Source organism: Macrobrachium rosenbergii, chromosome 23 (genome assembly GCF_040412425.1).
Source record: "Macrobrachium rosenbergii isolate ZJJX-2024 chromosome 23, ASM4041242v1, whole genome shotgun sequence".
NCBI classification, from domain to species: domain Eukaryota; kingdom Metazoa; phylum Arthropoda; class Malacostraca; order Decapoda; family Palaemonidae; genus Macrobrachium; species Macrobrachium rosenbergii.
In genome coordinates, this window is record NC_089763.1 from 2,742,282 (window position 1) to 2,767,506 (window position 25,225).

The window sequence follows — 25,225 nt, forward strand, 5'->3', positions numbered from 1 at the left end:
CCAAAAAGCAATTATCTACCTCATTTTCCAATACTTGTAACAAAATATACTGTATAAATACACTTTGAATAAAGAAAGCGAACCTCTTCTTAATTTCTCTCATAAACCACACACAATTCAGTAGGTGGGTAGCCTACCTGTGTTTACCCACAGCCAACATGGTTTTATACAGCAAATTTCTTATCAGTTATTACCATAATGTATTACTGTAGATACTCATATATCATACAGTATTTTAAGAGGGAAATTTATATCTGAATTTGGAGAGTTATACCTCACACAAGATACAAAATTTGTGTGGGAACTATTGGCTTTGGCTGGGTGTCATATTGACAGCATCATTTGCATAAGTCGGATAGGCTACGACACCTGTATTGAAGATGAAGGTAAGGTAATGGTCATAAAACCGATATTTTACATACTGAATCCATTTATACTGTATCATCGGCATTTTATATCATCGTTGTGACGAAAAAAAAAACTGACCATCCACCATATGCATTTAAGTAAGGGGGCTAGTGTTTATACTCTCAAAATCAGCTGATTAAGGCCTACTTCTGAAATAATTAGGATAATAATTTTATAGTTGCTAAAAGAAATAAGGGACCGTTCAAAGATTACGTAACACCTTTTTTTGGTAATTTTAACCCCCCTCCCCCTTGTCACGTCTCATAACGCATGTCCAGACCCCGCTAGAAAATTATGTAGCATCAGCTAGTAGCCCCCCCCCCCGCAATTAGTATGTTTCCCTTTTTTTAATGCAATAATATGTTATAGTCTAGCCTAATACTGGAAATTATTACAGGACCTTTGGGTTTTCTTAATACTTTCATGTTATGATATTAAAGAGTCACAGATAAATTTTAAATGAAAATGTTCTCTAGTGCCATGTTTAGAAGAGGATTAATTTAATTTGCGATATTTTTCTTTCTAAGTAATATTTATGCATAAAGTAGAGAATGTTGGATCTCAGAAAAGGGATGAGTTTGTGATGTTCTATGTCATGTTATACATATAGTAGAAAATGTTGAAGTGCAAACAAGGGTTGAATTTGTGATATTTTTTAAACATATAACTGCATATGCTCAATATTACTAAAATATAACAAGTCTATTGCAGAATCTTTACTATCTCTCTTTTGTCCTTCTTTTCAAAAGAAACAAAGGGAAAAAAATCTGAAAATGTTATGTAACTTATGGCTGCTCTCCCCTCCCTCCCACTGTCACACTCATAGCACTTCACCATACCCCCTTCCCCCCTAAGGGGTTACGTAATTTTTGAACGGCCCCTAGTTACTGCAATGATTATTTTTTATTTGTTCACATACAGTAAAACGAATGTCAAACAGGTATACAAAGGTAAACTAACATGTTGAAATCCCTTAAAATCACAAAACAGCTGTTTCTCAGTTCAGTTGTTATGGTTGTACTCAATGTTATGCCAGTTTTTGATAAGTGGTGTTCATGCAGTAGTAAGTGGATGTTAATTTTAACAGATGTTATGAATTACTGCATAAGCCATAAGTTTGTTAATCTTGTTTGAAAGCCTAGCATAGTTTAATCTACCAAAAATGAAATTTGCTACTCAAGCATAGCCTAGTATACAGTATAATCTACGAAAAATTAAATTCGCTCAGTAAGTAGAGGCTAGTTTTATTTTTTTACTTTTATTATTTAACAACAATATGAGATTACAGACTATGTAGGAAAAGAGGTTAGCCTAATGTTATCTGGAATATTGGAAATGCAACTTGAATGATGCACAAGACAGAATGAAATCATCTTTTGGGAATGAAATTTTAAGGGTCACATGATATGCGAGATTGGATGAACTGTGTATTTCATTTGTTTTACTTCTAATTTGATGAAATTTGCCATTTTTATTCATAGTTTTTCCTTACCCTGAATTGCACCAAATATTGCATCATCCATGTTGTGCTGTAGACTGGACTCGTTCAGTATGTTATTTTTGAGAACATTATTTAAAAAGTTATCATCAATATTCTGTTATGTTATGATAACTGATTTCTCATTTTGCCTTATACTGTAATGGAAAATGTGTGTGCGTAAAACACCTTGTGTTTACACCTTTAGAACTTGAGGCATTTCTCAGTGATGATGTCTCCAAAGCAAATTCATTTTAAGAACACTCCTAAAAAGTAATTAATCATTTTCTGTTTCACTGGAACTTATGATTTTTCATTTCACCTCATAGTATCAGGGAAACTTTACTTGCATGCTTGTACATGTGTGTGTGTGTGCTTGTGTGGGTGTGTGTTTAGATTTGCATGTTGCATTTCATCAATGTTGATGACGCTATTTAGCTCTTTTATTATCTTTTATTTGACTCTACTATGATTATCACACACATAACAATACACGGCAATATTATATCACTGATGATAATTCATCTTAAATATATAATAAATATAATGTTCACATTCACAGTAAAATATTAATTAAAAATATTTATACACTAGTATAAAATTTTTCATGAATTTTGTCATAGATGTTGTCAACATGTTGAGCTATTTATAACTCGTCTTCCTTCCCTCAACCAAAGAAAGGAGTGTGCTTGTGTGTATAACCATACATGCACACACCAGGGGATGTTGAATGCATTTCTCTATAAAATAAAAGTGAGAATAGCTTAGCTTAAAAGTTGAAAAGGGAAGGAGTGTGTGTGTTTTACAAACTTTAACGTGCTGAGTATCAGTTGTTCTCTCTCTCTCTCTCTTGCATTGTGTTTAATTATTTCATTACAAGTTACAGTACAATTCAGTAATATCCTTTAATAAGATGTGGAAAAAGCATAAACGTAAAAATCATAAAAAAAGCACTAATGAAGTCAAACTCCTGCCTATCCCTCTCCATCCATTCCACAAGGCATTCCCACCTCCCTCCTAGCCAGGAAAACTCCTTCCCTGGCCACCCACCCTGCAAGTCAACCCTTTCTCTGGGCAAATCTTCCTGTAAATAACCCTACTGCCATTTCATTCCCAAGGCACCCAGTTATCTTAACCCCCCACCTAAGAAACTTTTCCTGGTCTCTCGCACCCCACAGACTCTCCCCTCAGTCTGTGAGTATAAGAGTATTGCCAACATTCCTTTAGACTGCACAGCATTGCCACCCTTCTGAGAGTATATATATATATATATATATATATATATATATATATATATATATATATATATATATATATATATATATATATATATATATATATATATATATACATGTATATATATACATAAATACACACACAAACATGTATATACATACATATACATATACATACAAATACACATACATATATATATATATATATATATATATATATATATATATATATATATATATATATATATATATATATATATATATATATATATATATATATATATATATATATATATATATATGTATTGCAACGGATGGAACCTCTTTCCAAGCAACCTCACCCGTTTACATCTGTAACATAGCTGAGAAAGAAATAAAACTCATTTCAATTGTTTTAATTGCTAGAACTGTGGGTTTCCACTCGCCCCTTCGTAAACTCTCTCCTTCATTCCCCAAAATGGTTAAGACTCTAACCCTTCTCTTGGTTCAGATGACTGCCTAAGGCCTTGTTTCCAGGTGACCTTCATTCCTTCTTGGCGGCGTCAGACAATAGGCAAAGGAGAAGCCAAAAAAGGAGAAAGTTGGCGCCGCCTGCCATGGTAAACCCTCCACAAGGTTTAAGTGGATGCCATGTGGTCTATATAGAAAACGTGACGAAGATTGACCTTCTGCGCCATCTACCTGGACACCCAAGCATAATCTCCTAGGTTATTAATAGACAATGCAACAACAATCGAGGGAGAGAGAAGTGCTCAGAACACCACCGAGGACAGATGTCCTTACCCTTGCCTGACCCTTGAACCCTTCACGTTCGACCCCGAGGTTCGAACCAGTATACTTTTGTAGTGGCATCTCCCCATAACTACCTCCTCCATTGTCGGCTCCCTATTGAACGAGGACACCGTCATCTTGATGAAGGTAACGTGCCAGAATAAGGTTTCTTTGTCAGTTGCAATTCCTGTTATTTCTCTGTCTGATCTAATTTCTCTTCCATTGTGCAATCACCTCTGGAGCATCCAGTGTTAGCATAATTATGCATTTAGTGTTGAAATGAGTTATTTGGCACCTTCTGTGCATTCCCTCAGTTCCCTTTGAGCATCTTATTATTCTTGTAAGTAACCATCTTGCATATATTGCAGATAGGCTTCGGTTGTGGAACCACTCGGCTCTATACCATGTGCAGTACCCCTTCTACCCCCTCTCCGATGTTTCCTGTTATAAAGGCATCATCGTCGCAGAAGACTTATCCTGCGTAGGATTCATTCATTTAGCAGGCCCTTATTATTACATGCCCAGTAATTCGTCATTCTTCTGATCTGTGTTTATTTTATGTAAATATAATTAATTAAGAGAACCCTTGAGTTTACGTAATCTTCCCTCACATGAAGAAGGCCCTAAGCCACAGTTTTTCCCTTGCTTTGTTGTCTAAGAAATTGCCCTAATATTGAGTCAGATGTGTAATAAATACAGTAGATTTCTCGATAATGTAAAGAACTCCCGGCGTTCATCCGTTGCTGTCCCAAATCAGGTAAGTATCCTTGGAACATTCGTAGCAACCGGCGTACCGTGCTGAGTATGCAATTGCTTTACAATTATCAGCAGAATAGCAACTGCTAAGCTGGTCTGCATAATTAGAGATGACCCTGGTATTATACCACCTCTATTTTAAGCACATGATAAGAGCCAGTTCCACAGCGTAAGTACGTGTCAAAATATTTTGTTTAGGTGCGAAAAGTGATTGCAATCAGTGTTAGGTAATTGATAGACCATGTGCATGCCATATTAGTACATGAGAAGATAGAGTGTATTAACCATTCCACAAGATTTTTGTGCTATCTCATGTTAGCTGCATGTTTAAGAATAGGGAGCTAGGGAGCAACTCAGTTGAAGAGTTAATAAAAAGGAATAGAGCCCCTATTCCTTCGTCCACGTGATAAGGACAATTTGAAAGTCCTAAATTCCCAGACTGGCACACTGTAGGCGACCACCAAGGCTTTGACTCCAGCTGTTTTCGCATTGCTGGATTTATCTCTCTCTCTCTCTCTCTCTCTCTCTCTCTCTCTCTCTCTCTCTCTCTCTCTCTCTCTCTCTCTCTCTCTCTCTCTCTCTCTCGCTTGATCGATAGGAAAAGCTAGGAAGTATTTAGGAATTTAAATTTCTGCAGTCAAGACAAGAGAATAGTAATTCCAACACGGAATCTTCAATTCCAGGCCATGTGGTCCCATCCCTAACCATCTGCCATCTTTAATTTTGAGTTCCATTGGGCATCCCATTGTTATAAATGCACAGCATGCATATATAAATCCCTTTCTTTCGCCCACTAATTTTTATCCATACGTCCATGCACCTCGCCGCATTTTTTAAAGTAATAAACTTTTAATTCCTTAACTGAGTCGGATATTCCTTGGCGAGCCCTTAGTATATCTGTAAATTTATTTATTGACAAATATATCAGTGAGAATTTCCTCTTTCATTCATCACTGCAGGAGCCTCCGAGTGTGGGGAAAAGGGATGCCCAGGCAAGCTAGACGCATGGTCAAGAGACCCCCCCCCCCCCGTCACCCGCCTGACTCATTCACTGACGACAGATGTCACGAGACCAGAAGTAAACATTAGTGTACTATTATTAGTCATGTGCGAGCTAAGATTTGTTTTGATAATGGAGACTAACAGTTTCTTCCTTCCCAAAGCATAACCTCTCAGCAGTCCGGACTGCCCCATGCATGTGATAAGATTAAGCATTTTGTCTTACCTTCATGCGTTGGAGATTTTAATATTCGATAGGATCAATGTACTGTTTTCATTATGCCATATTTAAAATTATTTGACAGCTCAAGGAAAATTTCCTTTACATACCATAAGCGTATAACTCGTGATCCTTTTTATTAGTTCTGCAGCATCTCTCCACAAAATAAAATATACGTAAAGGTTTACATTAGCTTGAGCTAAATTTTCATTCATTAAGAACCCTTGAGTCTTTTCAGACACCCTGAAGTCTGTCTTATTTAGACATACTAATTTTCTCATTACAAACCATCAAGTCTTTCAGACACCCTGAAACTGAGTCTTTTCAGACAAATTGAGTCTTTCAGACACCCCAAAGTTGAGTCTTATTCATACATATCAATTTTCATTCATTCCAAACAACTGAGTCTTTTCAGAAACCTTGAAGTTTGCCTTATTCAGACATACTAATTTTTGTTCATTTCAAACAGTTGAGTCTTTTCAGACACCCTGAAATTTGAGTCTTATTCAGACATATTAATTTTCATTCATTACAAACAACTGAGTCTTTTCAGACACCCTGATATTTAAGTCTTATTCAGGCATATTAATTTTCGTTAATTACGAACAATTGAGTCTTTTCAGACACCCTAAAATTTAAGTCTTTTCAGACAGCTGAGTCTTTTCAGACAACTTGAGTCTATTTAGACCCCATGAATCTGTTCATTTCGAACAATATTAAGTCTAGTCAGACATACTGAACCTGTTCACTCGAACAGCCCAGAGTCTTTTCAGACATATTGATTTTTTTTAATGGGTCCTGCCCATATAAGTGTTATTTCAAGATGTCTGCGACATCCAGAGCCCAGCAAAATGAGAACTTCATGTATGCCAGAAAGGACATGGGACTGTCAGGACAAGCCCTGAGGGATTGGGTCCAAGAGAGAGAGTAGACGATGCCAAGGCAGAAAGAGAGGCAGAAAGGCAGGAGAAGGAGAAAGAAAGAATAACCTAGGAGAAATGAGAAGAGGCAGAAAGGCAGGAGAAGGAGAAAGAAAGAAAAGCCCAGGAGAAACGAGAAGAGGCAGAAAGACAGGAGAAGGAAGAAGAAAGACAGGAGAAGGAGAAAGAAAGAATAGCCCAGGAGAAACAAGAAGAGGCAGAAAGACAGGAGAGGGAGAGGGAAAGAGCTCATCAGCTTGCAATGGCAGCTCACGACATGCAACACACCAACACCCTCTCCTCATTCAACCCTCAGCAGTGTAGGCACCCTCATAAGAAAATGGGATGAAGCCGAGCCTGAAACCTGGCTCGACCATATTGGAAAGGTCCTGATGACCTATCAGCCCTCTACCGAAGAAGTGTCTCTGATCCTGGGAAAGCACCTTGAAGGGAAGGGTGCCATTGCACTCAATGCTCTCCTCCCTGAGGATCAAGGAAATCTTGCCCTTGTCCGCCAAGCCATTATAAAAGCGTTTGAAATAACTCCTGACCATTGGAGGAAAAGGTGGAGAAATATGCCCAAGGAATCAAGCCAAAACTGGTCAGAGTGGATCTTCAAAAACGATGGCTAGAATCTCTGAAAGCCACTAGTGTGGGGGATGTCCTTGAACTCTTCCAGCTCGAAGGCTTACTTTATGTCCCACCAGCTCTCGCCACTCATACATGCGATAAGGCCCCTAAGACAGTGGTCAAGTGCTGCCGTTGGGCTGACACACGGGATATGCATCATCCCCATGTTTGTTCCCATGGACGAAAATTATATCCCTCCTCACCTGCCTCAGCCAACTCCCAGCAACCTCACAAGAATGGGCACCCCCATAAGAAACCCATGTGTGGGTATTGTAAGAGAACAGGGCACCCCACTGAACAGTGCCGCTTGAAGGCTGAGAATCAGCCAGAAGACCCATCTACACCCTCAAACGGGACAACACCCCAACGAGCCACAACTGGGTCATGGACGAAGGGTAAAGGGCCTGCTCCCTCCAGTGGGACAGTGCCAGATAAAGATTATAGCCGGACTTATTGCCCCGCTTGCAAAGTCTATGCACTCCGCCCAATGGGCATAATGCCTAATAATAGTAAGTCAAGTACGCCCGCCCTTGCCTTAGCAATCACCGACCCAACATCCTTAGGTCCTCCAGCCTAGGGTCCCATATATGTGGCACCTCCCTGAGGTCGGTTCCCCGCCAGCCAGGTCAAGGCCTTTGATGATTCTGGCACACAAATGTCCCTCATAAGGGAAGACAAAATTCCTTATGGAGCTACCATTAACAGACGTAAACTTGTCACGATTGAAGGTATCAGTCACTTTAAGATGATATTTCCTACTGTCAAGTTGAGGATCATGAGACCTCATAGATCTGAAATATGCAACCTCACAGTAGCCAGATACATTCCTGGAGGTTATGACCTCTTCCTGGGAAAGGACATCCAGTCCCCATCTAAGTTACATTAATCCAGAAGTCCAAATCCCCCAAATCATTCATTAGGCACAAATAAGCCTCAAATGCCTGCATTTGTTCCACTGCCAGTGCCACCTGAGTGCGATGTGCAGTGGCTCCCTCCATGAAGATCGATTCCAGATCCCATTTCGGTGTTCAGCCCTGCCCCAGTGCCACTTCCAGGGCCCCAAATAGATCCCCCTCCAGGAGATCCCACACTTGATTCACAATCTCTGCCAGTGTCACTTGGGTGCGCTGAGCAGTGCCATGCTCCATACGTCTTGAACAATGAGCAATTTCCAAATCAGATATTAGTGTCTGGCCCTGCCTTAGTGCCAGTGCCAGAGCACGTCCCTTGTCTCCTTTCCAGTGATCTCAGTCTGCGCCCCCTCTCTTCTCCGAGCTTGGTTCCGCTACCAATGCCGGTAGGAGAGATGGATCCTTCCGACCACAGCGGAAGCTCACAGAAAGGTGGGGCCTCGCAACCTGTGCCTGAGTTTGTCACTCTTACCTGCGAGCCTCTCAAGCCCCCCACGACCGCTTCCTCTTTGTCTCAGTCCGCCGCAAACACAACAGTGTGTAAGGATTCTGCCCTGTCTCAAATGGCCGATGAACAAAATGAACTGCAACGGATCATGGTAGAGCTTGCAAAGAAGGCCCCTGCATCAGCCGTCCAAGAAGCCGACACAGGTGGCACTCAAATACCCTCCCCAGGCTCAGTTCCAGTGATCCCTGACCAAGACAAACCATCAAAGTAAGAGAGGTCTGTGGAGGAAATACCACAGAAGTGGATAATTCCAGGTAGCTTAAAAGAGCCCCTTAGCTCTCCTGGCACCTGTGCCAAACTGGCACCCGTACCAAACTGGCACAGTGCCATCCCTTTTCCCTACGAAGACCTTGGCGCCTCTATCCAGAAGAGGATGTGAGGGTCCTTCACTTAATTATTTTCCTTATAACTCTATCCTTTATTCTTTTCCTGTAACATTTCCCTTCCTTACTTTTGATTATTACTCACATTTATTTTATGCCTTACCAAGGCCCCATTTTACTTCAATTCCTTCTGCCAATGCAGAGCGCCATAGCCATATATTCCAATTGTATAAGTCCTATGGCTTCCCTTTCATGCCTATGACAGCATGGTACGTTTACAGTACGATATGCCATCGCCATTAGTATTATGAGTGCCAACTTGGCACAGTGCCATTACCGTAGATGTTGGCCAATGATCCTGCTACCTTTGTGGCCTTCTTGGGCTAAGAATGAACCTAGCTTTTTCCATAGGCTAAGGAATGTAATTTCGGCATATTTAATCATCATCTTTTATTCACAATCTTTGATTGTTCTGAATCTGTCACCTATTCTCTTTGTGAATCTTTGTAATAAATCTCGAGTCTCAGACTCGTGACCTTGTGTTTATAGCGCCCGAGTGGCATGGAGCCATTGCTCAAGTATCGTGGAAACACTAACCAAGCCCACGATTACCTTACTGTAATGCCTCTTCAAGGCAGACTAACTGCATGTGTACAAAATTCGTATTTGATTATTATTAAAAGCGCATGAAGTATCTTTAGAATTAACCTAGTATTAATACATTGTTTTATCTATACTATTACATTGTGAAAATATTCTGATTAACGCTGCCTTAACGTAATAGGAATTTAATGGTAAGAATATGTCATTTCTAGCAGTGAGTATTTATTCTGCTTTAACGTAAATGTTACAGTGTTGTTTTGCCTCCTGAAATTAATTGCTGCACAGAAGTTTAAGTTAAATGATAAGGCACCAAAGGGAAATGAGACAGAAGTAAAGTAAAGTCTTAAAGTGAGTTTACTTGCTGGTAATCATTCTCACCCAATCTAAGTTGTAAATGCTAACTTGATTGGGGAGGTGCAACACATGGAACCTCTTTTCAAGAAACCTCACCCGTTTTTACATCTGTAACGTAACTGAGAAAGAAATCAAATTCATTTCGATTGTTTTAATTACTAGAACTGTGGGTTTCCATTTGCTCCTTCATAAACTCTCTCCTTCATTCCCCAAAATGGTTAAGCCTCTAACCCTTCCCTCTGTTCAAATGACTGCCTAAGGCCTTGTTTCCAGGTGACCTTCATGCCTTCTTGGCGGTGTTAGACAACGGGCAAAGGAGGAGCCAAAAAAAGAGAAAGTTGGTGCCACCCACCATGGTAAACCCTCCACGAGGTTTAACTGGATGCCATGTGGTCTATATAGACAACATGACAAAGATTGACCTTTTGCACCATCTACCTGGACGCCCAAGTGTAATCTCCGAGGTTAATAATTGACGATGCAACAGCAATCGAGAGAGAGAAGTGCTCAGAACACCACCGAGGACAGATGTCCTTACCCTTGCCTGACTCTCGAACCCTCCACTTGTTCGACCCCAAGGTTTGAACCAGTATACTTTTGTAGTGGCATCCCCCGCTTCATTACCTCCTCCATCGTCGGCTCTCTATCGAATGAGGACACCGTCATCTTGATGAAGGTAATGTACCGGAATAAGTTTTCTTAGTCAGTTATGATTCCTGTTATTTCTCTGTCTGATCTAATTTCTCTTCCATTGTGTGATCACCTTCAATAATTTGTATTGGAGCATCCAGTGTTAACGTGATTATACATTTAGTGTTGAACTGAGTTATTTGGCACCTTCTGTGCATTCCCTCAGTTCCCTTTGAGCATTTTATTATTCTTGCAAGTAACCATCTCACATATATTGCAGATAAGCTTCAGCTGTGGAACCACTTGGCTGTATCCCATGTGCAGTACCCTTCTAACCCCCATGTTTCCTGTTATGAAGACTTCATCTGCGTAGAAGATTTATCTTGTGTAGGATTCATTCATTTAGCAGGCCCTAATTATTACATGCCCAGTAATTCGTCATTCTTCTGATCATTGTTTATTATGTAAATATAATTAAGAGAACCCTTGAGTTTACGTAATCTTCCCTCACATGACGAAGGCCCTAAGCCACAGTTTTTCCCTTGCTTTGTTGTTTATGAAATTACCCTAGTATTGAGTCATATGTGTAAAAAATACAGTAGGTTTCTTAATAATGTAAAGAACTCCCTGCTTTCATCTGTTGCTGCCCAGAATCAAGTTTCCTCCGGACATTCATAGAAAATATATATATATATATATATATATATATATATATATATATATATATATATATATATATATATATATATATATATATATATATATATATATATATATATATATATATATGACACACTCGACCCCAACTATTCACGGTTCAGGATTCGAGTCACCTATCTAAGAATTTTCTGTGGAACAACTATATATATATATATATATATATATATCACACACTCGACCCCAACTATTCACGGTTCAGGATTCGCAGTCACCTATCTAAGAATTTTTCTGTGGAACAACTCCGAGTAATTCGTGGAAAATTCACCTATTCGTGGATTTTTTCGAATTATTATTATTATTATTATTCAGTAAATGAAACCTATTCTTATGGAAGAAGCAGCCCACAGGGCCATTGACTTGAAATTCAAGCTTCCAAAGAATATGGTGTTCATTATGAAGAAGTAAGAGGAAGTAAAGGAAGATACAGAAAGAAGAGATACCAGTTATTAAAAAAGCAAAAATAATTAATAAATAGAGCATATCTAAAGTATTTACTAATTATTTTAATTTCATTTTCGTGACTAAATACTGTACATTTTTTTATGATAGAAAAATTAATTATTTACTAATTTTCAAATAGTAATGTAAACCCTCTCCTCCCAACAAGGCATCCCTTTCTTCAGGGCACGGTCACTACTGCCCAGTTGGCCCTGCGGTTTCTTCCCAGCACTACCCCCATGCCACCTTCTACTTCTTCCTTTTGGCAGGAATGGACTGCTGTTGCCATCTTCCTTCGTTGTTCCCTTCCCTTGTCTGCTCTACTTGGTCCATGCTACGGGGCTCAGGGGAGGGTTGGCTGACTGGGTGCCACCATCGGTGCCATCACTGTCATTTGGCAGGAACAGGAACCATCAGGCTTTGTTTCTTCAGCACCAATCTTTGTCTGCCCATGCGTGAATGCTTCTGCCAAACGAAATTCTTCTTTGCACATTGTCAAATTTGGGCGCAAAACTATCTAACAACAGTAATTTATTAAAGACTTCCCACGATTGCACTCTGTCTGTGTAGATACCACTGGGTTTTTCGAAGTCATAGGGCCACTAGATTTACCTTTCTCGTTGCTAGCACTGGTCACCAATTTTGCTTATTTCTTTAGCCATAACTTATTTTAGCTAGTTCACTCGTTTCACTATTGACCTCGTCAGCGCCATCCGCCAAACTTCCTCTCCTCTCCATGTTTATTTCACTTCATATCACTTTATGTCGGCTAAAATTGCTTAGCACAGACGTTATTTTACCCCACACTTGACACCATTTAATATGACCTGATTTGGGTCATTTGTGGGTTCAAATACCTAAGGAAAACACGACAAGAGCAAGTTTACATGCATGATGCATAGGGCATGCAAAAATAATAATCGAGGGAACGTTTAACATAGAGTATATTCTCTCAAGCTACCAAGGGCGCCCCTTAATTTATGACTAATTTGCATTAAAGAGGTAAACTCGATCATGGGGACTTGAAACGGCTTGCCATACTAGCAATCTTTTTTGACACCAGTCTACTCTATGGTCACCGGGGAAAGACTGTCACACCTTTGCGTCATCATCTCAAGTGTCCTCCCGACAGGGCATCGGCTATGCCTGATGGTGTTTGGTTGTTCTGATCCCATAGATCGGGCAAGCCAGCAAAGAAGGAATCTAGAGATGCTAACCTGGCACTCCAAGCCATGCTAAGATGTAACAAACTTTTTCTTACAACGTTGGAGTCATAGCATCACCACCTATGTTGTCTGTTAGTTCAATTCACAAAGGAACACACTGTCAGCTAACTCACAAAGGGTTAAGTTATTTGGGGGGAGGGGGTGGTTACAACTGCTCATGATCAGTTCATATATACAATAATATATATATATATATATATAATGTGTACTAGCTGACCAACCCAGCAATGCCCAGGAAAACTCAAGAACCAATGAACTCTCTCTCTCTCTCTCTCTCTCTCTCTCTCTCAGGTTCTCCATTCTCTCTCTCTCTCTGTTAGACCTTTCTCTTCTTTCCTAATATTAAGTGAATTGCTGCAGCAGTTCTAATTTAAACTCGTCCATTAATATTGAAATGAGAATATATTTTCTTTTTTAATTAGATAAAAATATTTAGATTATACTCTGTAACCTACAATTGTTTAGACCTTTTGCTTCTTTAACACAAATAGTAATGAATTAATATTATTTTACTTTTGTGAATTGCTGCAGCAGCTAGTCATTTTCCTACCCCTCTCCATCAGTCAGCTGAATTTATTAAATGACAAAGCTTATTGAATTTTTCTCATCATATAAATAAAACTTATTTATTTCAATGTACCTATTTTTGTGATTTTTTAGAAATATATATATAATATATATATATATAACAGGTGTCACTCTTACAAGAACAGTTTATAATCTACAATTCGTTCATACACTTTTTGCCTGTTTCACTGAAAGGAACCTACCAAGGCAAGAGCTGTCAGGAGGAAATGTCTATAACGAACGTAGTAAACAAAAATAGCTATAAACAGTTGTCTGAATTGGGTGTTTAGTGTTGGTACATTAGTTTTTATGTCAAAAAAGACGGGCAATCCAATAATTTTAAAATCATTAATTTTACAAATCTTTGATTCTGGATTGGATAAAAAAATGTGTGGTAACTGTGTCGAGGCCTTAGTACAACCTACCCATATACCGTTTCCAAATTATGTATTTATGCTAAGTTCCAATCCATTTATGTATTATTTAAATGAATTGCCAGCTGTAAATCTGAAGTTGATTTGAAATAAATGTTCTTTTTCAGAGTGAAGGACAGACTGAGTCCTTCCTTTGACATCCAACATTATCTATAAATATACCTGTCCCAGATGTAGTCTACGTTGGATGTGGATAGGTCCGTTTCTTAAATGACATTTCCAATGTTCGGAATCATTCCAAGATTTGTGGTTATATTATGATTTTAAAATTATTGATAGTTGATGGTGTTATATAAAAACTAATACCAACACTATCCAGATACTGTTTATATATACTGCCTGTTTGTTTACTCTACGTTCGTTATAGGTTTCTTTCGTTTGTTTATTTCCTCCCTGTATTTCTAGTCACTTTTATTTAGGTGTTATATCAAGTTCTTGTTTTAATCTATATCTAAATTTTTATATAGCTGACATTATCTATATCTATTTATATTTAGCCTTATATATATACGTTATAACTTGTTCTTACATATCTTATATATATATATATATATATATATATATATATATATATATACACATACACATGTGTGTGTATATTCATATATATATATATATATATATATATATATATATATATATATACTATTTATATTCTGTATATTATAACATATTAGCACAGAAGAGATAAATGTAATAGGGATTTTTGCCTAGACCTTGCAAAACCACTTACTGTGACCAGTCATAATGCATAAAAAAACATGAATTGGACAAATTACTGGGGAAAAGGTTGCCATTGGAAACTCTGATTAATTACAAGATTATACTTTATTGCACACAGTCATGGCATGGTGGTTGAGAATAAAGCACTCATGCAATTATTAACAAAGTAAACCTGTGATAAAATGTAACAGCAAATATAACTTTGCTAGGTTTCTAGAATCTTAAAATAATTATACAAAATTTAGTACAACGGAGCCTGAGGGCTCAGGAAACACGATGGGATCCTTGGGACTTGAGCTGCAGGAACACCTAGTTTGCAATTTGGCAAGGTTAACTAGAGTGCCTCCTGATGGCAGATTTTCCACTAGGCAAGATGGTTATGAAAGGAGGGAGGTTAACAATGTATCATGTATCTGGAAATAGAATAATTCCAGGTAAAGCTTCGTGGAGGATGGATGTTTCCTTAGCATTAATAACACATGGGAGGAATGAATAAATTAATTCACTAGGAACAAAGGACAATTAAGTCACTAAAATTATATCACACAGAGAACACACGAAACAGTGGTAACAGGATTTCAAAGAGCATTTAATGGGGAAAAATTTGTGAAACAAAATGAGAGGTTTCAGTAAGAGGAAAAGGGAACTGGTAACTCAAATGTTAATTTCAGATGTACCGTGGGAAATCCCCCTTGCAAGTGCACTTTGCAACAGTGGGCAGATGAATGGACTGGTCTTCCTTCAACAATTGATGGTGGCTCGTTGCCAGACCTCTTGTGGTCTAAGATCCAGTTTCTGGGTACATGTGCCAAAACAAAGACGGCCCAGTTGGGCGTAGGATAGCGAGACGTCTGTCACAGGTGAGAGCTACGCTGAGACTACTTCGACTGGCTCTAAGGAGGCTGCTTTCTCCTGTAGACATAGCCTCAGGGAGGACACCATCTTGTTCAAAACGGGACACCAACAACTTCTGAAAACATCGAGAACCAGCAGAAAGTGGTGCACAACAGGAGGTTTATCAAAATTTGTCTTTATGGAAAGGGAACATAGCTACCACTGAAATGCACTATGGATAACTTTAATCTTTCTACCTGAGTGACTTTTGCCAAGTGACGCACCTTAAAAGTTCACTCTTGCTCTGACCTCTGTGGCCCCTGATGTACCCCCTTCTCGGTGTATCAGTTTGACCGTTCTGCTAGATAACCAGAGATGATGCAGCGTAAAGCTGTGATAATATATATATATAATTATATATATAACGATATATATATATATATATATATATATATATATATATATATATATATATATATATATATATATATATATATATATATATATATATATATATATATACTGTACATATATATATATTCGTATAGATTTCTGCCGCCATTGTCTCTTTTTTTACTTAATGTAGTGGTCAAAGTCCTGTGTTTTAGGGGTGGTCACCCAGGGCCTACACACACAAGTGTGGAAGAAGGGTACTTTTAAGGTGTGTCATTCGCACTGGGTCCAGGTAGGAAATTAAATGATTCACTAGGAGTGCTTACGCCATGGAAACTGAACATCCCAGATTTTACTCCCGTTCTTCATCTACCTCCTGCTGTGTGAGCTTTTGTACTGGTTCTCGAATGTTCTTTACAGATACCAGCTGATGTCCCCATTTTGAAGGGGATGGTGTCTGCCCTCAGGCCAATCCGACAGTGATATAGGGATGTGAGACAGGGTGCTTGCGCTCAGTTTTATTCAGTCTGCCTTTCAGTCAGTAAAAGAAGTCTTGCTGTAATTCCTTAGCTGTGTCATGTGCCCGGCACTCTTTCAGTGAACTGGGTCTCATAGGCTACAAGTGGCTTTGTGAGGTCTAAAAAGGAAAACTCTGCAGGTCATCCAGCCATTATTGCAAAATGCACATTGCAAGGCAACCCACAGTACATCTGTTGGCATTTGAGTGTTACCAGTTCTCTGTTCCTTATCTTGAATCTCTCAGTTCATTTCATAATTTCTCTCCCCAGTAATTACCCTTTGATATTCCGTTACCCAGTGTTCAAGTGCTTCCCTGTGTGAATTAATTTCGTGAATTAATCGTCCCTTGCTCATAGTGAACTCTTAATTTATTCCTGCCATGTTCTTATAATTGCTAGTGAGAGAACCCACATTTCCACGAAGCTTTATCTAGGATTATTCTGTTTCCGGACACATGTTATATTGTTCACCCTCGTTCCCTGGACATTCGTCTTGCCTAGAGAATTCTGCCCTACTGAGGCAGATTTATCAGCATTGCAGTACTGCAAGAATTATGTAAATGTAGTGAATTCCTAAAGGAACCAAAATCTGTATTACCCAAGCCACTGGCTCTCTGCTGACTGTTGTGCTGTAAATTTTATCATTAATTTTCTTTATTGAGAGTTGAATCAGTATTGTGCTATTTGAAATGCCATAATCTGTGTGCAGTAAAGTAGAATCTTGTATGGATCAGAACTTTCAGTTAGCAACCTACCATTATTCTTATGTGTGATTTTATTTCTTCATGTGTTTGATGAGGTTTTAGGGCTGTCACGGTGAGTGTTTTTCAAGGCTTATCTTAATTAATATTTCACTGAAGTAACCAACTGTGGTCAGTATGTATGTATATATATATATATATATATATATATATATATATATATATATATATATATATATATATGTGTGTGTGTGTGTGTGTGTGTGTGTGTGTGTGTGTACAGTAATACTGCACCCTAAACTTGCGCTAATTCAGACACACAAACTTTTCATTGGAACCTAATTGCTATTCACAAGTTTTTCACAGTAATTATTTTTTATGTAATTTAGAAGTTTTCAAGCTTTTTATGTGTAAATTAGATATATTAAATAATAAAAATCTCTCTCTCTCTCTCTCTCTCTCTCTCTCTCTCTCTCTCTCTCTCTCTCTCTCTCTCTCTCTCTCTCTCTCTCTCTCTCTCTTACTGGCATGGGAGAATTTTTATGTTACATGTATATGTTTATTTGTTTTGCATGATAAATAAATGATTTGCCTAATAATAAGTATTAATTTTCAAATATTAATAAGATTAAGATTAAATTAATAATAATAATAATAATAATAATAATAATAATAATAATAATAATAATAATAATAATAATAATAATAAAACTGTGATTACAAAATTCGTATTTTAAGCAAACAAATATCTTTCCCCCATCTTTTGTTAACTCTTTGAAGAGAAGCTCGAAGGCAGAGCTGTCAAAATGTCAATTTAATATGACAGGAAGGGGGAGTGTTGCCAATTAGCGGGTCAAAGGATTCTTACGTAATGATATCTCTCTCTCTCTCTCTCTCTCTCTCTCTCTCTCTCTCTCTCTCTCTCTCTCTCTCTCTCTCTCTCTCTCTCTCATAGTTAGCACAACTTACGTATTACTGTTTCTCTGTATGTCTTTGTCTGTACAGTAGATAATTTTAATTATTTACCTGTACCATCTACGAACTCATTGAGACATAGAGCATTTCAGAACAAAGAGAAAGAGACAGAATAAAGAAGTTCTTAAAAACAAGGTTGAGAAGACTTCTAAAAATAGATCGGTGGAATGGGGAGAGAGAGAAATAGTATATTATATGTAATCTTCACACTCTTCTATATTTTTTACGTCAACCATATATTTCTTTTTTTAAGGGTAATGTATTAAGCTAACTTTTAAATGAAATTATAGAATTACAGTAACTTTAATTTCACTTAAAAGTTTGCTTAATACTTTGGGAGCATGATTAGGGTCATATTTAGTGGTTAAATTCTAGAAATAGGCATTTATTAGCATGTTTAGAGACTCCCAAATTTTTGCAAAAATTCGCCTTGTGTGAGGGGGGGGTCTGCAACCTAACCTCACGTAAGTTCGGAGTATGACTGTATGTATGTGTATGTATGTATGTGTGTATGTATGTATATATATATATATATATATATATATATATATATATATATATATATATATATATATATATATATATATATATATATATATATATATATATATATATATATATATATATATATATATATATATATATATATATATATATATATATATATATATATATATATACAGGTTGACCATCACTAATCCGGCAATCAGTAGTCCGGAACAATCAGTAAACCGGCACAAATTTCGGCTAGAGTAATTTCTAATGTTTCTGCACTAATTTTCAAATTTCCCAGGTCGCTGCACTAACTCGCTCACCGGCGCTTCGATTTGGTGGCGCAGTGTGCTGCAACAACAAACTGGTAGCCTAGCCCACATTATACTGAACTCTATTCACATATTAACAGTATTACACAAACATCAACATAACGAAGTTGCATCTTTTTCATGGATCTTTTAAAAAGTTATGCTTTACTACATTGTTTCCCATTGTGTATATTCTCATATTGCTTTTGTATTATAAATTGCGATCAATGTTTTGTATTGGGAATCAGTATCGCTGTGTTTATTTCCCCGCATTTAACTAAGTCAAAGTGCTTTTCTTGCTTCTAGTTAGTGTAAATGAATATGGATACTTTATTTATTTGGGACAAGGATATTTTTCATTATACGAAGTTTTTTGAAGTCGAAATATAACTTAAATACGTCTCGTTGTGAAATTGATTTAGCTGTTTTTTTCGTTCATATATGACGTTCGCAGGAATCATGGCTGGCCTTTTTGGGGGCATGTTTGTTTTGTGTAAAAAAAAAATCAAGATTCCATTCGCTATTTTCTCTTGATTTCATCATAATACGGGCTTTACGTATTTATTCTTTATCAGCGTGAAAACAGTAGTAATTTGTATTCTTTCATGCCCAGTAGTTTTGATTAAAATACATTTTCTCCAGTTTTATTTACAGTCGAGTTTTATCCATGTTGCCGATGCACGATAATTTATAGTCATTAGCAGCTTGAACATTGTTTTCTCAGCTTCAGCTACAACTTTCAACTTAAAGTTACTGTAGCAGTATATTTCCCTGCTGATCTTTTCTCCAAAGTGAATACAGTAAGGATACTGTATATTGTAAAAAATATATCACTCCTATTGTACAGTACTTAACGTCATTTGTAACATAACTACAGTAATTGTGTGTTACTGTACGATGGTTGAAATACAAGCAAAACAGTTGTTATCCGATACGATTACAGTATTAGTAAAACAACAGTTTCCCGTTCAGTTGTTTATGGCTGTACGCATTTATGCAAGAGTATAATGTTACTAACAATACTTTTATCATTCTCTTTTACTTTTTTAACTAGCAGATGGAATAAAGAGATGGAGGAAAAGAAGTTTTTCTATTGTAAGTTGGTTTCTCTCGCTGCCTGATTGTACCTGCTTCCTGCACCTGCGCGAAATCTAAAAATATTTCCTAAATATTTTCGTACCAGTATTAATTGCTAACCCCATCGTAAACTCGAAATATCATAAGTCGAATTATCGTAACTCGAGCACTACTTGTATTTGACAATTGTCTTTTCTTTATTAACCAACTTGTACTGATTTATGCGATATTTTAATTCTAAGATGAGGTCCTTAGCTACTGGGTTTCGTGTATTCTAGCCTAATAAATGGCTAACCCGGCAAAATGGCTAATCCGGCACCCTCCAGGTCTCAATGATGCCAGATTAGTGATGGTCAACCTGTATATATATATATATATATATATATATATATATATATATATATATATATATATATATATATATATATATATATATATATATATATATATATATATTATATACTGTATAAATAATGTTTGATTGTGGTTTTAAAACCTTTTTTTGTTTGATTTAAGAATGGTTTTTTAGTTAAAATCTTCAAACTTTAACCATTTCTTTTTTTCCCCAGAAATGTGTCAGTTGCTGTACAATATGCAGTCTCTGAATCTCTTACAGTCTACCCTAGTGGAGTTGCCTACAGCTGGACCAGCTTCCACAAATGCAACAGGTGTTGCTGGATCAGTAGAAGAAAAGTCACCAGGATTAGCTGAGGAGAATTTACCATCTGGATCTGTTAAACTTTGTATACCAGCATCAAATTTTGCAAATATCATCAACTCAGGTTTGGATGAAAACTACTTAGTTATTTTTTCACTGTTGTTGTAGTTTCCATTGTTAAAGATTTAATTTTTTTATACCATTCAAGCAGGTATTTTCTTGGATACTTACTGTGGTGAGCCCAGTTGATAACACTGAGAATCTTGTTAACATTGTTGTAAGACCTCCATTACTTCAAATAGGAGGGGCTCACTCATAGCAGAGATTTATTGTGCAAAATTATTACAGATATCTTTAATTTTGATTATTGATGGAAAATAAGAAGACATAAAGATACCTATCAGATAAAATAGATGTTATATGTATCTTTGTTAATACCATAAACTAATTGAAATACTGTTAACTAGTACCCTACACAAATATATATACTGTACACGTAGAAGGTATTGTGTTGGCACACAAACAGTATTAAACAAATATACTTGCCCTGTACAATATATTTATAATCTCCAGAAGCAGTGTAAGGCAGGTGTTGCTTTCACTTACTCAAGTAAGGTGAAATTTTGCGATGCGTAAACACCAGGAGAAAATTCTGTGTAGCCCAAATGAGTCCTGATATTAAAAAAATTCAAGAATTGTAGTTCATGTTCCTTAATAGTCTATTGTATTTTGATATGATTCCAATAATATCATGCCTGGATTTATGTTCTGATATTATATGTTGAGGGAAAATTCTTTGTTCAGATAAGTGTAACGAAATCAGAATTACCCTACAGCATTATATTCATGGTAAGCCCGTCTAGACATTTTACTGATACTATATTTACCATAGTTAAACAAAACTTTTCTCTTATTGGTAAACCAAGAGGTGATTGGGAATGTAATTATAATATGAAATACTGTATATTTCTTCCAATTTCAGTTTTGACACATGCATAATGTATATACATTTATAAAAGGATGTTGAGATTACCTTTGGATTCCATATGTCATTGGCTATTGTTATTTTTTTAACCAATCAATTAAAGGGCCTAACAGTGCCTTCCTCCTCCCATTTATTAACCTCTTGCTCTACCTGTTCTCTAATCTTAAAAGGAATCCTAAATGAAGGAAGAAAAATAGGCTTAGTCTTGTCCTCCAACTGAACCTTGTGTTCTAACACATTTGTTAACTCTAACTTATCCCCTTTAAGTGCGACTGTGTCCGCAAACTCAGCAAGAACATCTTCCACACCCCCAGCATATTCTTTATAATCAGCATTGGCTAAATGATCCCTAAAAACCTGCCCCCTAGTCTGTAAATCTGCTTGTAAAAAACTACAAAAATGCCCGACAATAGCAACTGAATTATCTTCCTTGACCCAGTCAGCAAAGTCGATTGCATAAGTATCCTTCTGATAATTGCAAACTGAATCATTACAGTTTAGCAATTCCACTCAAGTATCCCCTCAACTCGATACCTTGTTCATAGAACCCGTACACACTACCCCTTCAGCTTTTTGCTACACTCATCCACACACACCTGTCTGGATTTATGCACTTCTTTCACTCGAACTTTCGCCATAGCAGCCATACCAGGACCAAGAACCACATCATCCAATAAACCCCCTTATAACACTTCTTACCCACCGACACATGTTCAGCATCCACCCGCAAATTCTCATGCACCCCCGATCCATCATTTTCATCCATCACACTCACATCCGTCCCCTCATAAGGCACAAACACACCAGGTACTCCAACAATTATACTACATACCCCTGTATGAACCGAGATATTTCATCTCCGACATGCTGGATGGCCCAGTAACAATGTATTCCCCAAAACAGCCCCTCTTATAACCAGAAATGGTTCTGTAAAAGTTCTACTGCCAAGAGATAGATACACATCTATGTATCCCAAACCCATAACCTATTTGCTTGAGTATCTCATACTGTCTCTTTAGCAGGTCTCAAAGAACGATTGGAAAACATCACTCAGAACAACTCCTAATTCATCAAATTAATAGAGGCGCCTGTATCGATAAAAACATTCACCCTGACCCCATGCACAGACCGTTAACTTATTCTTGGCTGATCACAAATGCAAAATTTCCCAAGTTCTGCAAAAGAACACCCCTTACAGAAAAAAAAGAAAAAACAATTTTTTCCTGAAAGAATTCCCATACAGTAAGAAAGCCACAATGTTAATTCCCTTTGCTCTAACAATTAATCCCGAAAATCAAAGGAAAGTACTAATTAAACCCATAATTAAATCTGAAACTAATTAAACCCACAATTAAATCCAAAATCCCATGGGAAAAAAAAGAGGCGGGCCAAGCACTCAGCTGACCCCAAAGTAGGTCAAGATGAACTTTGCATCTTCAATGGAAAAAAAAAAACACTCAGTCCCCCCCTCAAGTAAAGAGAATGGGAATCTACCCTCACGTACATAAAGAAAATGGGACTCGAGCAAATGGAAGCAAGAGAGAGAGAGAGAGAGAGAGAGAGAGAGAGAAAGAGAAGGGAAAAGAATTCGACCCCCTCCCCTTAGTGCAATATCTCCCCCCCAAACCCCCCCGCCATCTCACCAACCCATCCATGATATGCCGAAGCACACACACACACACAAAAAAAAAAAAAAAACGCTGAGTGCAAAACTTCGCAGATGCTTCAGTCTCTCTCATCATCAAGGCAAAGATTGCCAAGTAAGCTTACAGCAACAGCTTCTCCCTTTGCATACATGCACATATGTGCCCAAAATAAAACATGTAAATCTAAGAAATATACACACACTTGCATAAGGAATGTTTACTCACAGTAATTCAACCACTGTCAATTAAATTATTACACAATAATCAATCCCCAGAAATAATACAATGATTAGATAATCCCTTTATTAAACCCTAACACTGATGTGAACTGCCAATTGCCATATAAAAAAAACAAAACACATAAGCCACACCCAAAATTCAAATGCGCTGCATAGAGGATGGCGAAGATGGTGAGAAACTCCGTCCAAACTAATGACATCACTGACACGTCACTCAGGGGATGATGTCACTACTGCAGTGCAATCAAAAAACCATATTCCACCAGCCCCCCTTAACCAGTTTGTACACTTCCAATCTGACACTAAAATTAACAATAAAAAAAATTATGACACTTACATACGCCTCTGCTTGATGGTGTGAGAATCCTTCCACCCAAGAAAAAGAGAGAGAGAGAGAAAAAAGAAACATTTGCACATTTTCGCGTGTTTTACCACACGCAGGCGGTCAAGATACCGCAATTAAATATACTGCACACATGCCCCTTTCCCAAACATTCCCTAATATGAACTAAAGTCCAGAAATACCCATAAACACACTAAAACCAGGTGCCCCGTGACGCATCATTAAACACACACACACACACACTCTCGCTGAAGAATGACTGACTCGACTGCATTTCACAACACCTTCCTAGACCAAATTGCTGAACCATCAAAATCCCTATCCTGAGATGCCAATACCAATATTAAAAAGATATGTCTCTTCGGAAGCGTAACCTATACCCTGTCTATTTACCTACTTGACTATCTATTCATGTCTAACACCACTGCCAACCACACTGTTCTGACCCTACACAAGGTCAATTATCTAACATCACTAACATTCTCTGGTAGCAATGGCCTGGCGTTGGGTCAGCACATTCCTTCTCCCTCGTGGACTCCTCTCCCTGTATCTAACCTCAGACAAAGGCTTACTGGAATTAAACAACCAGATACAAAACTAGACTTTATTTGCAAATTTAACGAGAGTAATTCAGCAAAAGTTATGGTCATGAAATGGAGTGATTCACACCCCCTATAAATGGAAATCATAACTAGAGGAAATTCTGATTCACAATCAATCAGATTAATGATTCTAAACCAACCAATACTAGTGACTAACACCCTGGTCACCAATGTAAAAAGGTCATAATTATTCTAGGCCAAAATAAATGTCATAGAGTATGTAATGAACACCACTTCCAAAACATTCGTCCTCACAGGATGAACACAAAATCCCATTAAAAGAAACGTATATATTGAAACCTGAAATGGTGTTAAAAGAAATCAACATTCAAAACAGAAAAATGCATAGTGGAGAACAAAACGGGAAATTGCATAATAGAGGGTCAGAGGAGTTTCACTACGACACAAACGGGTATTTCCACAAAATGTCTAAAAGATATGTGTTAATGAGTTATCTTACTCACTTTCTCTGGCCGCAAATAACGGATCTCACAGTGGTGGTTCTTATCTGCTAACACTGCACAAAGAGCAAATCATACCCAGCCACAAATCAAAGTCCATAGCTATTGTCTGTTCCTCTCATAATGTACCATTAGAG

The 25,225-nt window shown here is 37.5% G+C and overlaps 1 protein-coding gene across 12 annotated transcripts in view; it reads left to right on the forward strand.

The window, feature by feature from the left end:
- Positions 1–25,225, forward strand: part of LOC136851231 (cyclin-D-binding Myb-like transcription factor 1) — a 672,051-nt gene that overhangs the window by 502,363 nt on the left and 144,463 nt on the right. For all 12 annotated transcript variants that reach the window (XM_067125176.1, XM_067125181.1, XM_067125178.1 and 9 more), the window contains exon 11: positions 20,724–20,936. In XM_067125176.1, the coding sequence (XP_066981277.1) occupies positions 20,724–20,936 (213 nt within the window). The remainder of the gene's footprint in view (positions 1–20,723; positions 20,937–25,225) is intronic.